Source organism: Pleurodeles waltl, chromosome 5 (assembly GCF_031143425.1).
Source record: "Pleurodeles waltl isolate 20211129_DDA chromosome 5, aPleWal1.hap1.20221129, whole genome shotgun sequence".
NCBI lineage: Eukaryota > Metazoa > Chordata > Amphibia > Caudata > Salamandridae > Pleurodeles > Pleurodeles waltl.
Genome location: NC_090444.1, coordinates 838,294,698 through 838,311,453, shown reverse-complemented (window position 1 = coordinate 838,311,453; position 16,756 = coordinate 838,294,698). Strand labels below are relative to the sequence as shown.

The 16,756-nt window shown below is 46.0% G+C and overlaps 1 protein-coding gene across 7 annotated transcripts in view; it reads right to left on the bottom strand.

Moving 5' to 3' along the window:
- Window positions 1–16,756, bottom strand: part of VIT (vitrin) — a 1,755,407-nt gene that overhangs the window by 1,474,043 nt on the left and 264,608 nt on the right. For all 7 annotated transcript variants that reach the window (XM_069234891.1, XM_069234890.1, XM_069234889.1 and 4 more), the window contains one exon: window positions 15,470–15,535. In XM_069234891.1, the coding sequence (XP_069090992.1) occupies window positions 15,470–15,535 (66 nt within the window). The remainder of the gene's footprint in view (window positions 1–15,469; window positions 15,536–16,756) is intronic.

Genomic DNA, 16,756 nt, shown 5'->3' with positions numbered 1-16,756 from the left:
TGTCCCACGTTGTGAAGAAGTTTGCAGAGGTGTTTCCTCGCAGAAAGACCGCAAACAAGCCTTGCTAGCTGCAATGGTCGCGGTTAGTGTTTTTGGATGCTGCTGTGGCCCAGGAGGGACCAGGATGTTGCCACTTAGATGAGGATACAGAGGGGGCACCCAGCAAGTGAGGGAGCCCTCACAGAAGCAGGCAGCACCCGCAGAAGTACTAGAACAGGCACTTGGAAGAGGAGTGAACCGGAGCTCACCCGAAGTCACAAAAGGAGATCCCACGACGCCGGAGGACAACTCAGGAGGTTGTGCACTGCAGGTTAGAGTGTCGGGGACCCAGGCTTGGCTGTGCACAAAGGAAATACTGGAAGAGTGCACAGGAGCCGGAGCAGCTGCAAATCACGCAGTACCCAGCAATGCAGTCTAGCGTGGGGAGGCAAGGACTTACCTCCACCAAACTTGGACTGAAGAGTCACTGGACTGTGGGAGTCACTTGGACAGAGTTGCTGAGTTCCAGGGACCACGCTCGTCGTGCTGAGACCCAGGGGACCCAGAGGACCGGTGATGCAGTTCTTTTGTTGCCTGCGGTTGCAGGGGGAGGATTCTGTCGTCCCACAGGAGATTTCTTCGGAACTTCTAGTGCAGAGAGGAGGCAGACTACCCCAACAGCATGCACCACCAGGAAAACAGTTGAGAAGGCGGCAGGATCAGCGATACAAGGTTGCAGTAGTCATCTTTGCTACTTTGTTGTGGTTTTGCAGGCGTCCTGAGCAGACAGCGGACGATTCCTTGGCAGAAGGTGAAGAGAAAGATGCAGAGGAACTCTGATGAGCTCTTGCATTCGTTATCTAAAGAATTCCCCAAAGCAGAGACCCTAAATAGCCAGAAAATGAGGTTTGGCTACCTAGGAAGGAGGATAGGCTAGCAACACAGGTAAGAGCCTATCAGGAGGAGTCTCTGACGTCACCTGTTGGCACTGGCCACTCAGAGCAGTCCAGTGTGCCAGCAGCACCTCTGTTTCCAAGATGGCAGAGGTCTGGAGCACACTGGAGGAGCTCTGGGCACCTCCCAGGGGAGGTGCAGGTCAGGGGAGTGGCCACTCACCTTTCCTTTGTCCAGTTTCGCACCAGAGCAGGGCTGGGGGGTCCCTGAACAGGTGCAGACTGGCTTATGCAGAGATGGGCACCATCTGTGCCCATCAAAGCATTTCCAGAGGCTGGGGGAGGCTACTCCTCCCCAGCCCTGACACCTTTTTCCAAAGGGAGAGGGTGTAACACCCTCTCTCTGGGGAAGTCCTTTGTTCTGCCTTCCTGGGCCAAGCCTGGCTGGACCCTAGGAGGGCAGAAACCTGTCTGAGGGGTTGGCAGCAGCAGCAGTGAAACCCCGGGAAAGGTAGTTTGGCAGTACCCAGATCTGTGCTAGAGACTCGGGGGATCATGGAATTGTCTCCCCAATGCCAGAATGGCATTGGGATGACAATTCCATGATCTTAGACATGTTACATAGCCATGTTCGGAGTTACCATTGTGACGCTATACATAGGTAGTGACCTATGTATAGTGCATGCGTGTAAGGGTGTCCCCGCACTCACAAAGTCCGGGGAATTTGCCCTGAACGATGTGGGGGCACCTTGGCTAGTGCCAGGGTGCCCACACACTAAGTAACTTAGAACCCAACCTTTACCAGGTAAAGGTTAGACATATAGGTGACTTATAAGTTACTTAAGTGCAGTGGTAAATGGCTGTGAAATAACAATAATGTTATTTCACTCAGGCTGCAGTGGCAGGCCTGTGTTAGAATTGTCAAAGCTCCCTATGGGTGTCAAAAGAAATGTTGCAGCCCATAGGGATCTCCTGGAACCCCAATACCCTGGGTACCTCAGTACCATATACTAGGGAATTATAAGGGTGTTCCAGTATGCCAATGTGAATTGGTGAAATTGGTCACTAGCCTGTTAGTGACAATTTGGAAAGCAAAGAGAGAGCATAACCACTGAGGTTCTGGTTAGCAGAGCCTCAGTGAGACAGTTAGTCATAACACAGGTAACACATTCAGGGCACACTTATGAGCACACGGGCCCTGACTGGCAGGGTCCCAGTGACACATACAACTAAAACAACTTATATACAGTAAAAAATGGGGGTAAAATGCCAGGCAAGATGGTACTTTCCTACAGAGTCCAAGAGTCGCAACAAAGTCGAGATTGGGAAGATGCCCAGGAAATGCCAGCTTAGGATGCAAAGAAGCTGCCACTGGACGGTAGAAGCTGTGGATTCTGCAAGAACAAAGAGGACTAGGAACTTCCCCTTTGGAGGATGGATGTCCCACGCAGAGGTGTTCCCATGCAGAAAGACGGCAAAGAAGCCTTACTAGCTGCAAGGGTCGCGGTTAGGGTTTTTGGATGCTGCTGTGGCCCAGGAGGGACCAGGATGTTGCCAATTGCGTGAGGAGACAGAGGGGGCGCCCAGCAAGATAGGGAGCCCTCACAGAGGCAGGCAGCTCCCACAGAAGTGCCGGAACAAGCACTACGAAGAGGAGTGAACCGGAGCTCACCCGAAGTCACAAAAGGAGATCCCACGACGCCGGAGGACAACTCAGGAGGTTGTGCACTGCAGGTTAGAGTGTCGGGGACCACGGCTTGGCTGTGCACAAAGGAAATACTGGAAGAGTGCACAGGAGCCGGAGCAGCTGCAAATCACGCGGTACCCAGCAATGCAGTCTAGCGTGGGGAGGCAAGGACTTACCTCCACCAAACTTGGACTGAAGAGTCACTGGACTGTGGGAGTCACTTGGACAGAGTTGCTGAGTTCCAGGGACCACGCTCGTCGTGCTGAGACCCAGGAGACCCAGAGGACCGGTGATGCAGTTCTTTTGTTGCCTGCGGTTGCAGGGGGAGGATTCCGTTGTCCCATGGGAGATTTCTTCGGAACTTCTAGTGCAGAGAGGAGGCAGACTACCCCCACAGCATGCACCACCAGGAAAACAGTTGAGAAGGCGGCAGGATCAGCGATACAAGGTTACAGTAGTCGTCTTAGCTACTTTGTTGCGGTTTTGCAGGCTTCCTGAGCAGTCAGCGGTCGATTCCGTGGCAGAAGGTGAAGAGAGAGATGCAGAGGAACTCTGATGAGCTCTTGCATTCGTTATCTAAAGAATTCCCCAAAGCAGAGACCCTAAATAGCCAGAAAATGAGGTTTGGCTACATAGGAAGGAGGATAGGCTAGCAACACAGGTAAGAGCCTATCAGGAGGAGTCTCTGACGTCACCTGTTGGCACTGGCCACTCAGAGCAGTCCAGTGTGCCAGCAGCACCTCTGTTTCCAAGATGGCAGAGGTCTGGAGCACACTGGAGGAGCTCTGGGCACCTCCCAGGGGAGGTGCAGGTCAGGAGAGTGGCCACTCCCCTTTCCTTTGTCCAGTTTCGCGCCAGAGCAGGGCTGGGGGATCCCTGAACCGGTGCAGACTGGCTTATGCAGAGATGGGCACCATCTGTGCCCATCAAAGCATTTCCAGAGGCTGGGGGAGGCTACTCCTCCCCAGCCCTGACACCTTTTTCCAAAGGGAGAGGGTGTAACACCCTCTCTCTGAGGAAGTCCTTTGTTCTGCCTTCCTGGGCCAAGCCTGGCTGGACCCCAGGAGGGCAGAAACCTGTCTGAGGGGTTGGCAGCAGCAGCAGTGAAACCCTGGGAAAGGTAGTTTGGCAGTACCCAGATCTGTGCTAGAGACTCGGGGGATCATGGAATTGTCTTCCCAATGCCAGAATGGCATTGGGGAGACAATTCCATGATCTTAGATATGTTACATGGCCATGTTCGGAGTTACCATTGTGACGCTATACATAGGTTGTGACCTATGTATAGTGCATGCGTGTAATGGTATCCCCGCACTCACAAAGTCTGGGGAATTTGCCCTGAACGATGTGGGGGCACCTTGGCTAGTGCCAGGGTGCCCACACACTAAGTAACTTAGCATCCAACCTTTACCAGGTAAAGGTTAGACATATAGGTGACTTATAAGTTATTTAAGTGCAGTGGTAAATGGCTGTGAAATAACGTGGACGTTATTTCACTCAGGCTGCAGTGGCAGGCCTGTGTAAGAATTGTCAAAGCTCCCTATGGGTGTCAAAAGAAATGTTGCAGCCCATAGGGATCTCCTGGAACCCCAATACCCTGGGTACCTCAGTACCATATACTAGGGAACTATAAGGGTGTTCCAGTATGCCAATGTGAATTGGTGAAATTGGTCACTAGCCTGTTAGTGACAATTTGGAAAGCAAAGAGAGAGCATAACCACTGAGGTTCTGGTTAGCAGAGCCTCAGTGAGACAGTTAGTCATCACACAGGGAACACATACAGGGCACAGTTATGAGCACTGGGGCCCTGGCTGGCAGGGTCCCAGTGACACATACAACTAAAACAACATATATACAGTGAAATATGGGGGTAACATGCCAGGCAAGATGGTACTTTCCTACAAATAGCCCTTTAAATTCTATTTCTTAGTAGCTCAACCACTCCTACTAATAGTCAGGTTAATGAATTTAGAAATTATTTAAGCAAGAACCTAGTTCTGCTGGTATCACGCCTCACACAAAAATTCTATTGAAATTGTGTTATTATGGGATTTGAAAAAAGAATGTTGCAGCTTAGTTTTTCTTCATGGAATAATGACAAATATTTTTGAAAAAGTTGTTGCAAATTAATATTTTGCTGCTACTGGTTGTCGTAACTATGCTGCTTGCTTGGGTATATAGTGTGTGCTGTGAGAGAACAACACACATGATGCTTAATTTGTGCTGAAGGGAGTTGCCTACTGTACTACAATTATATCCTGAAAATACAACAAAATTGTTGTATGCTGGAAAATGTAATGGGGAAGGCACCCAAATGTCTTCTAAAACAAGAACCCAAAAGTCCACCATCAGCGAGGTCACCAGGATCAATGTGTCTTAGAATGCAACATATGTGATTCCTTATGTGTACATTTCTTCAGCAAGAATCCTAAACCCACTGTAAACATTATTTGTTATGCTCATGCAAGTCATACTGGTCTAGAGCACTTCAAAATTAAATAAACTCTACATGTTGTATGAAAAATACAGTTCATGTTACATACTGTATGAGAACGGTGAGGGGATACTCACAAATAATTTTGACTCAGCCTCTGATGATGGCTCTGCCCTTTTATGCAAAGTGTTAGCCCCCTCAAAGTACAGCTCTAGTTGCACCAGAGCACCCCATCACCCCTCCCCCGATTGCTCTCCACAGAGTTGCAGGAATGAATGGATCCTTAATATGTACACGCTCACGGTCACTAATGGGGAGGCAGAGAAGAGACGATGACGTTGGCAGATGTAGGCATCAAAGTTGAAGAGAGCTGCTAAGAGCAAGAGGGGTGGGATAGTGTGGTCAGACTGGAATGCAGTCAAAGTAATTACCAGTGACTGATAATAATAAAAGCATTCCACCTATTTCTTCTAAGCAAATTCTATGAGCATGCACGAATCTACTTGAAATAGGCAGTATGGAAAATTTAAAAAAGTGGAATATTATAGTAAAGAGCAATGCTACTTCCTTTTTGCTAACATTTTCCAACAAAGTCACAATTCCTTTCTTTTTATTCTTTTTAATGTGATTGTAAAATAGAGCTACAATCATACTTGTGCTGTCTAAGGATTGCACTTGCTCGCAGTGTTCCTTGTGAACACTGCTCGGACTTTGTAATGCGCAGATGCTCATTACAGCAATCTGAGTTGTCAATGCATTTTCCTGACTGGCATTCACACAGCTTTGTGACCTGTGATGCCACCAGCCTAGCACAGCAATACTCTTGTGAACTGAGCTCCACCTCCTGAAGAGTGTATGATGAAGTTAGTCATGGGTACTTCGGCTTTAAGCCCTGCTGTACCAGGGGCTTGAGTCAATCAAGGACTGAAGTCTCAGCTGTCCCACCCTTTCACAACTCATTACAGGGTGGGTTGGGTCAGAAAGCCTTGCTTCGAGGGCAGCTCTGTGCACTGCAGAGTTCAGTCAAACAGATGAGCATCATGCTCTATGCAGCGAGACGTCCGACAGACTTTCTGTCATCATGTGGAATTCAAGCAATGATTTTGTGAGTGCATGTGAGAAAGTAGCCTCTTTCTAGCCTTGTTACCCCCACTTTTGGCCTGTTTGTGAGTATATGTCAGGGTGTTTTCACTCTCACTGGGATCCTGCTAGCCAGGGCCCAGTGCTCATAGTGAAAACCCTATGTTGTAAGTATGTTTCTTATGTGTCACTGGGACCCTGCTAGCCAGGACCCCAGTGCTCATAAGTTTGTGGCCTATATGTGTTCTTTGTGTGATGTCTAACTGTCTCACTGAGGATCTGCTAACCAGAACCTCAGTGGTTATGCTCTCTCTGCTTTCCACATTTGTCACTAATAGGCTAGTGACTAAATTTACTAATTTACAATGGCATACTGGTACACCCATATAATTCCCTAGTATAGGGCACTGAGGTACCCAGGGTATTGGGGTTCCAGGAGATTCCTGTTGGCTGCAGCATTTCATTTGCCACCCATAGGGAGCTCTGACAATTCTTACACAGGCCTGCCAGTGCAGCCTGCGTGAAATAACGTCCACGTTACTTCACAGCCATTTACCACTGCACTTAAGTAACTTATAAGTCACCTATATGTCTAACCTTCACCTGGTGAAGGTTGGGTGCAAATTTACTTAGTGTGTGGGCACCCTGGCACTAGCCAAGGTGCCCCCACATCGTTCAGGGCAAATTCCCCAGACTTTGTGAGTGTGGGGACACAATTACACGTGTGCACAATACATAGGTCACTACCTATGTATAGCGTCACAATGGTAATTCCGAACATGGCCATGTAACATGTCTAAGATCATGGAATTGTCACCCCAATACCATTCTGGTATTGGGGGGACAATCCCATGATCCCCCGGGTCTCTAGCACAGAACCCGTGTACTGCCAAACTGCCTTTCCGGGGTCTCCACTGCAGCTGCTGCTGCTGCCAACCCCTCAGACAGGTTTCTGCCCTCCTGAGGTCCAGGCAGCCCTGGCCCAGGAAGGCAGAACAAAGGACTTCCTCTGAGAGAGGGTGTAACACCCTCTCCCTTTGGAAATAGGTGTGAGGGCTGGGGAGGAGTAGCCTTCCCCAGCCTCTGGAAATGCTTTGATGGGCACAGATGGTGCCCATCTCTGCATAAGCCAGTCTACACCGGTTCAGGGATACCCCACCCCTGCTCTGGCACGAAACTGGACAAAGGAAAGGGGAGTGACCACTCCCCTGACCTGCACATCCCAGGGGAGGTGCCCAGAGCTCCTCCAGTGTGTCCCAGACCTCTGCCATCTTGGAATCAGAGGTGTTGGGGGCACACTGGACTGCTCTGAGTGGCCAGTGCCAGCAGGTGACGTCAGAGGCTGCTTCTGATAGGCTCTTACCTCTCTTGGTAGCCAATCCTCCTTCCTAGATAGCCAAACCTCCTTTTCTGGCTATTTAGGATCTTTGCTTTGGGGATCTCACCAGATAACGAATGTAAGAGCTCATCAGAGTTCCTCTGCATCTCCCTCTTCACCTTCTGCCAAAGGATCGACCGCTGACTGGTCAGGACGCCTGCAAAACCGCAACAAAGTAGCAAGACGACTACTAGCAACCTTGTATCGCTTCATCCTGCTTGCTTTCTCGACTGTTTTGAGGTGGTGCATGCTCTGGGGGTAGCCTGCCTCCTCCCTGCACCAGGATCTCTGAAGAAATCTCCCCTCTGCAACCGCAGGCACCAAAAGACTGCATCACTGGTCCTCTGGGTACCCTCTCAGCCCGACGAGCGTGGTCCTTGGAACTCAGCAACTCTGTCCAAGTGACTCCCACGGTCCAGTGACTCTTCAGTCCAAGTTTGGTGGAGGTAAGTCCTTGCCTCCCCACGCCAAACTGCATTGCTTGGTACCGCGTGATTTGCAGCTGCTCCGGCTCCTGTGCACTCTTCCAGGATTTCCTTTATGCACAGCCAAGCCTGTGTCCCCAGCACTCCATCCTGCAGTGCACAACCTTCTGAGTAGTCCTTCGGCGTCGTGGGACTCCCTTTGGTAACTTCATGTGGACTCCGGTTCACTCTTCTTCCAAGTGCCTGTTGGAGTACTTCTGCGGGTGCTGCCTGCTTCTGTGAGGGCTCTCTGAGTTGCTGAGCGCCCCTTCTGTCTCCTCCTGCAAAAGGCGACATCCTGGTCCTTCCTGGGCCACAGCAGCACCCAAAAACCTCTACCGTGACCCTTGCAGCTAGCAAGGCTTGTTTGCGGTCTTTCTGCGTGGGAACACCTCTGAAAGCTTCATCGCGACGTGGGACATCTGTCTTCCAAAGGAGAAGTCCCTAGCTCTCTTCTTTCTTGCAGAACTCCAAGCTTCTGCCATCCGATGGCAGTTTTCTTGCACCCTCAGCTGGCATTTCCTGCGCTCCTGCCCACTCTCGACACTGTCGCAACTATTGGACTTGGTCCCCTTGTCTTACAGGTACTCAGGTCTAGAAATCCACTGTTGTTGCATTGCTGGTGTTTGTTCTTCCTGCAGAAACCCCCATCACGACTTCTGTGCTCTCTGGGGGTAGTAGGTGCACTTTACACCTACTTTTCAGGGTCTTGGGGTGGGCTATTTTTCTAACCCTCACTGTTTTCTTACAGCCCCAGCGACCCTCTACAAGCTCACATAGGTTTGGGGTCCATTCGTGGTTCGCATTCCACTTTTGGAGTATATGGTTTGTGTTGCCCCTATACCTATATTCTCCTATTGCAATCTACTGTAATTCTACACTGCTTGCATTACTTTTCTTACTATTACCTGCATAATTTTGGTTTGTGTACATATATCTTGTGTATATAACTTATCCTCATACTGAGGGTACTCACTGAGATACTTTTGGCATATTGTCATAAAAATAAAGTACCTTTATTTTTAGTAACTCTGTGTATTGTGTTTTCTTATGATATTGTGCATATGACACCAGTGGTATAGTAGGAGCTTTACATGTCTCCTAGTTCAGCCTAAACTGCTTTGCCATAGCTACCTTCTATCAGTCTAAGCTGCTAGGAACACCTCTTCTACACTAATAAGGGATAACTGGACCTGGCACAAGGTGTAAGTACCTCTGGTACCCACTACAAGCCAGACCAGCCTTCTACAGTGCACTATCTCTGTTTGCTCTTCTACAGCTGCTGTCTCTCTGGCCTGGGAGTGTGCTCAGGCTGTCTTGTTAAGTCCTGGAGCAGGCAAAGTGTAATTTGAAAAAAAATAAAAGGGGACCATTGTGAGCTCCAAAGATAAATATCACTCAAATGTATCTGCTCGTATATAAGAACATGCATGTGAAGGAAGTGATTGATTAAAATGCCAGCTTACATAAATATTCTGGTTTATGCAAGTAAGCACTTTCAACATTGTAAACTTTTGCCGAAGCTAGCTATGTTTTAAGAAAGAGTAATCACCATCTGTTTTGACTAAATAAAAGAAATTAAGAATGTTGATTTTTATTTTTCTGCCACTGAGTAACACTGATCCCTGGAAGAAAGAAGCTGAGAATAATAGCACAGAGGTATGATTTATCACAATTTTGGACTAAGTGTGGATGTGCTGTTTTGGATCATTTCTTTTTGTGTCAAAAATAATGTTTTAAAATGCCAAAAGCAAAGAACCATTTTTGGTGCCATAAGACATCACAGATCACCTCAAATCTTTGGATGGCCCACTCACTATATAACTCAATCATTGATCAGCCAATGTGCTCACAGGTTTTCAAATAAAGTGGTGTGTGAATGTGTTCAGTCATATGAACAAATAAACACATCTGTGTTTATTTACTGTTTTTCATACGTGCTATTTTTCCTTCTAATTATGGCAACACTATTTTAATGACTGGTCGCAGTGCTTTATTAACTTTTTTCTGGTAACCTCCATCCATCATCTTAATGATGTTTGGAGTCATAAATCTAGTTTATATAAGTGTGTAGAGACACCAGATAGGCTTCCCAGACAATTTGAAAGCACCCTTGGAAAGTAAACAAATAATATGCCTTCACAAGGAGAAGGAGGAATCAGTATATGGGGCTTTCAATGCTATAACAAATGTAACAAGTTCTAGCTCACGCCAATGGTTATGAATCAGTGAAGTTGAACCAACCTAAGCCTCTCAGTTTTCCTGCTCTCTCCACTGTAAGAGTGTCAGACCGGATCAAACTCACCAAATCAGTCATGCCATCGAACTCCGGTTGACCGAAAATATGTCATGGGATAGTAGATACAGTTCCCCCTCCTTACTTCTTTACTAAACCAGGTTATCAACACAGGTGTCTTCCCTTTAGAGTGGAAAAAAGCAAAAAACATCTTGCAACTGCTCAAAAATCCACATTAGATCCCAAAAAGAAGAAGAACTATCATCCTATTTCTTGTCTTCCCTTCACCACTAAAATCCTAGAGAAACATTTGAACACCTGGACCACAACAAGATTTTGGATGAAGCCCAATTTGGCATCAGAAATGTCCATAGTACTGGGTTAGCTCTTTTAGTACCCACAGATAAATTAAGGGGAATCAGGGACATTGGAGGCAAGTCTGCGGTAGCCCTGTTGGACCTAACTGCAGCCTTTGACACCTGAAGCCACTTGGTCCTGAAGCAAAGAATTGCAGAAATAGGGATAGGTTGGTCAGCCTCAGGGGTGGCTCCTCTGCTATGGCGGTGGAGCGTTGCCCCCCCCCCCCCCCCACCGCCAGCAGCAAAACATTCATAGCAGGAACATAAACTATAGTAAACACATAATAAACTATGTTTATTATGTTTCTACCATAAAAGGTGTGGGGCCACAGGCGTGACAGAGGGGGAGTGCACATCACTCCCCCTCAGTGTGCATATATGTTTGGCCAGCCGTCTCAGAATGGCCAAACTCACATGCACAAGGGGCTCTCTCCAGCCCGGCACTGTGTTGCCGGGCTGGAGGGAGCAGGCACAGGCTCCCAGTCTGCCATGAAGCACCCTGGCTGGGTGCTCCCAGCCAATCCTAACGCTGCTCTGAGCAGTGTCAGGATTGGCCTCAGGACAGGCTGGGAGCCTGTTTTTGAAAATGCAAGACAGAGTGGATGGAGCAGTGGAGTGGCACAGCACAAAGGTAAGTTTTTTTGGTCCACCCCTCCACTAAGTGCTGCGCCGCCCCTTTTCCCTCCTGCGAGTGAGCCTGGTCAGCCTATGACCTTCTTTGCGCCTTCCTGTTGGAAGGACAGCAACTAGTTACACTAGGGGATTTTGTCTCCAATCTCTTCTCCTTGCCGTGCGGTGTTCCATATGGGTCTTCGCTTAGTCCCACCTTATTTAATATCTACATGGCTCTTCTTGTGAAACTCATCAGATCTTTTGGCTTTTCCATCATTTCTTAAGCAGACAATATGCAAATTGTGGTATCTATCAGCAGTGACACTGAGGAGGCAGCATTGACGTTCAACACTGTATGCGAGCAGTGGTTATCTAGATGGGAAACCACTGTCTCAAGGTGAACTCTAGAAAAACTGAGGTACTCCTCTTCAGGAGGGACACCACCATTTCGAGTGCTACTTGGTGGACACAGAGCCTAGGCTCTCTTCTTAACCCGATTCCTAAAGTAAGGAATCTTGAGATAATATTTGATAGTAAACTCACCTTTTCTGACCAAATCATTAGTAATCTAATTTCGATCTGTTTTTACCAGTTAAAAATTCTAAAAAAGATTCTGCCCCTTCTCCCTGCAGACCTCCAGAAAACTGGTATGATCTCTCTGGTCTTATTGTGGTTGGATAACTGCAGTGCTCTCTACCTGGACATGCAGCAGGCTGTCCTCAAGAAATTGCAGAGAGTACAAAATGCCGCAGTATTTCTGACTAAAAAACATCAAGAAATCTGACTTGACTCAGTGTCAAAAGCCCTAGAGGAGCTCCACTGGCTTGCAGTAAAAAAACAAGGGTGGCTTTCGAGGCTCTGTGCTTAACACACAAAGCACTCCACCACAGAGGCCCTGATTACCTTAGGAATAAGCTCTGCTGGAATGTCCCAGGAAGAAGTCTTCGATCAGCAACTTCAAAATCTGTCAAGGTATCAAGAATTCAAACCATCTCACGGGGTGCCAGAGGTTTTACATTTTGACTAGCGAACTTTAGAATCAGCGGCCTCTCTTCCTTATAAACCAGTAAAAAAAAAAAAAATTCAGAAACTTCTCAGACCATGGCTATTCTGATTCTCTATGTAGCCATGATTATTCAATTTCATTGCAGGATTTCTTATTATTCAGATGTTAGCACCAAGACGCCCTTGGGCATACCTTGCACTCTACAAAATGAATATCATATCAAACAGAACAGAAGATATTTCTGTTCCAGAAGTGCATATTGTCTTTAAGAAATGCCTGATGCAGAAACAATGCTGCAGCAGGAAATTTTGTTAATTAAGCAATAATATGCTTGCTGTCCTGCTTCACTGCAATGGGCCATCTTCCTAGGGTGATTGCTCTTTAGCAGTAACAGAAACGTTTCTAATATGTTTATGTATACCAGAACCAATCTACGTAAAACATACATATACCTGTGTTGTTTGCTCATACCCAATGTCCCACTATGCTGAGGATTGTGCTTTGTGTAAAGGCTTTTTTGTCCAATGCAATATATTCAGCTTTCTGTAAGATGTAATATCCGAGTGCTCATTTTCTCTGTTAAATGTGCTCAAGATCTCAACGAAGAGCTATGTGGGATGACCAATTTCTTGTTATGCACCCATTATAAAACACACAAAAGTTCTTAATTGTAGATCGTGGTTTGATAGAACACTTCTAACTAATAATTAACTACATCCTTCCTAAAGAAGCACAGATTGCACTTTAAACTAACACTAGTTTAAATATTTTAGCATCAGATAAAAAAGAAAGTTCTCACTCACTAATGTCAGTCTTAACAAAACTCATGCTAATAATTAGCATGCTCTTAAAAAGAATACCCTTAAATTGCGATAGCATTACAGGCCACTACCAAGGGCTATACCAGATGAAGGCCTTCTACATGAGTTATAGACGAGAGTCAGAGACTCTTGCTCATTTTATTAAAGAAATTGTGCTTGAAAATGTACCATTATACCACATTGTTAAAATATTTTCTAGGGGAAGAAAATCAGTGAACCACTCTCGGAGAGTCGTGCTTGCCTCCAGCTCCCACCCAGACAAATTCAGGATGTCATTTTATGCCCCATCACCTTCAAACTTCACCAGCAACCACTGCCTTTAGGCCTATGTTTTTTCATTCACTTCGTAGGGGAATTGTACTGATATATGCACTAGATTATGTAATCCTCTGCTGTGACACAAATGTATTTCACTACAGTATACACCGAGTTTTATTATGGCACACAATGTTCTCATTAGCATGTTTGATTCACTGACATTGATAAATAGTGCTCCCAGATACTGTGGCAGTTAATCAAGTGGTGGTTTTTTTCAATTACTTCAGTACAGAAATGCCAGTACAGATGATGCCTTTTTAGCTAAATAGTACTGCTTAAAAACATACTCTTGTTGCCTTTATTTCCTCCATCCCAACTGGGCAGTATTATAACTGCACCTTGCAATATGATGCTGGGCTGGCAAAGCTGCTTTTGGTTCCTAGTCTGGCCTTGGTTGTTGCTGTAGAGAAGCAATTGTCACAATACTTGTAATGGTGCTGGCAATTGTTTAAGGATAACAGCACTACAATGACCCTACTCCATGGTAATACACATGCTAGTAATTAAACAGGAAAAAAAGGCTGAGTTGTTACTGCTAACTATGTTAGGCAACCTCAGGCTTATTTGGGAGTTGTGCAGAAGATCATTGGCTCTTTGGTGTCTTGTGAGACACGAAACACCGTTTTTTAAAGCAGCACCTCTTTTGCTAAGGTTATTGAGATGGTTGAAATCCTGCCTGTAACCCACCATTCCTGTATTAGTTACCAGTTTCAGGTGGGTAGTGAATAGTGACTGACTCATTAAAGACAGGTCATTCTGCAACCCTTGCAAATGGGAATTTGGCGATGTGATCTATTGGTATGTAGATCACATTGCAAAATTACAAGTAGTTCGCAAAAAATTGGTGTTCAGGTTGCACCAACTATTTGCCAGATGCTTCCTTGCACATGTTGCTTCTTGTTCTGCTGGTTAATTAGGCCGTTAAGATTAATTCAATTGATTAATGCTTTTTGGATTATGTGTTTTAGCAGGTAGTAAAGAAGGCTGTGCTAACCATTTTATTGAAAACTAGAATGCGTCGAATTCATGTGGTTCTTCTGCGCTCATTATTCCTCAGAATGTTTTACATTCAGTGTGAGAATTTCATTCCTGCCCTACAAGTGAGGAACTTGAGTGGACTGTTTCAGTCAAACCGCATTATTGCAACACCTGACTGACCACTCATTTTTTCTGAACAATTGAAGATCCAAAATTGTGCTTGGTGAACGAAGCTGAGAACCCTTCCTGAGAATGAACATGAGCAGATCATAGAAGGAGATTTGTTTCACCATCACTTGTTGAAGACAGTCAAAAGAAACCGTCGTGGTTTAGATTGTTCACTGTCATGTATGCTGATCAGACAATTTTTGTGAATGTTTTTGTTTGCCAAACAAGAAGTTAAATATGTATGCCATAGCAGATTAGCAGTGATAAATCCAAACTGTTCTATAATGAACGCGATCTACAATTGAGATACTTCCAAGCGCAATTTTATTTTAAAGACACTTTGGCCCTCATTATAACCCTGGCGGTTGGTGACTGCCAGGGCTTTTGTGGAGGTAGTACCGCCAACAAGCTGGCGGTACTGCCTGCCTCATTTAGACTGTGGCGCTTCCACCACGGTAATACCGCCAGGACCAGTGGTATACCGCCATGGCGGTCCCGGTGGTGGTAATCTGTCAGGGCAGCACTGCAAGCAGCGCAGCCCTGGGGATTTCGACTCCCCTTACCGCCATCCTGTCCATGGCGGTAGACACTGCCATGGAAAGGCTGGCTGTAAAGGGATTTCGGGGGGCCCTGGGGGCCCCTGCACTGCCCATGCACTTGGCATGGGCAGTGCAGGGGCCCCCAGGCATAGCCCCATCGCGCATAACCATATCACGCCCTCCAGCCATAACCCCAACACTGTTACCGTCCACTGGCCCAGCAGAAAAGTCGAAATAGGGAGCCAGACATACCTTCTGGCGGTATTCTGGCGCCCGCAGCCGAAGACCCCCGAGGTTGTAATGAGGGCCTTTGTGCTGTTCAACTTCTTTGATGCATAAGCATATTTTCTGTTTTTGTAATGACATTACCGGTTTAATTGAGGCAAGTCAGACTGACATTTGGGTATGTTGGTAATTTGAATACTGACTAGTTTAAACATGCCAGTACCGCCTGGGATAAAAGAAAAGAGAAATGCATCCACCAACAAATATAATCACCATAAATTCGAACACTTACATTGTTTTGTTTTTTTTGTCTTCATGGAGGCTTTCTTACTTGCATTTGCCAACATCAGCAACAAAACTATGACAAGAAAAACCACTGAACTTAATTAACATTAATTTTCATGGTGCAAAAAATACTTATATCACATTCCACAGTTGAGGTTTCTGATAATATAGTCTTCTTAAGAACATAAACATGAGAAGCTTCCCAGGCGAAATGTGACTGATAACAAAATATAGTTCTTGTCAAAGGTTTGAAGAATTGTGCTATATAATTTGGAATGTGCCTACCTACATCAGTCCACACGTTTACTAGCTATATTATAAAAAAGGCGTTGTCAAAAGCAACAAGAGTGAACTTGGAAATTAAGCATTTTTATTTTACAATTTTTGATTGTGAGCACATTCAGTAGAAATAATATCACTAAAGGAGGAACATTTTAAATGCCATCTTGTAAAGGTGGCCAGAATATACTGTAACATTGTAAAAAGGTAAAACATGAACCACTGCAGTGATTGGCACACCGGCTTCACCCTTCAGCAGTAGTATTGACACAGAGGGGCCTATTTATAAGCCCCTAGCACCACCTTACGCCACAATAGCGTCACTTTTTTTTTTACAATAATGTGACCCAATGATGCCAAAATCCTTGCACAATTTTTGCAGAGCAGGCGTAAAATGGGGGCTTCCATTATTTATGTACGTTTTAGGAGTAGGGCCAATATTTTGATGCTACTCCTGCAGAGTACATCAATACAAATGACTCTATTGCCCCCTACCCTGTGCCTTGGTGCGCTATATCTTAGATACGGTGCACACATGGTGGAGGTAGGGGGGTGCTAAGGAGCGCAAGGAAAGTGGCGCTACACTAGGTGCAGCGCTACTATACTTAAATATGCCCCATAATATTTTCAGGTGGATGTGAACATGTGATCAGGGAAAATTCCAAAACAGCCGATGCCTTAAGTAAGCTAATTGGTTCATAATGTATGCTGTCATGTACAGAAAAAAACGTGAATGACACTTGAACAGGCCAAAAGAATAAGATGGCTGTCCGAATGCCCCTGAGTGGATGTATATGTATGTATTGTTTATTTACAATTTCATTTTCGTTGCACAAGGCTGGTGAGACACCAAAAGCTGGCTCTAAGTGAGACTTAAAAAGCAATAGCAATGTCAAAGGTCTAAAAACATAACTACCCCGACCCCTACTAACATGACCCCCTACCACCCGCCCTAAAAACATAACTACCCCACCCCCACCCACCCTAGAATCCCAAGTACACCGACCCCCCCCAC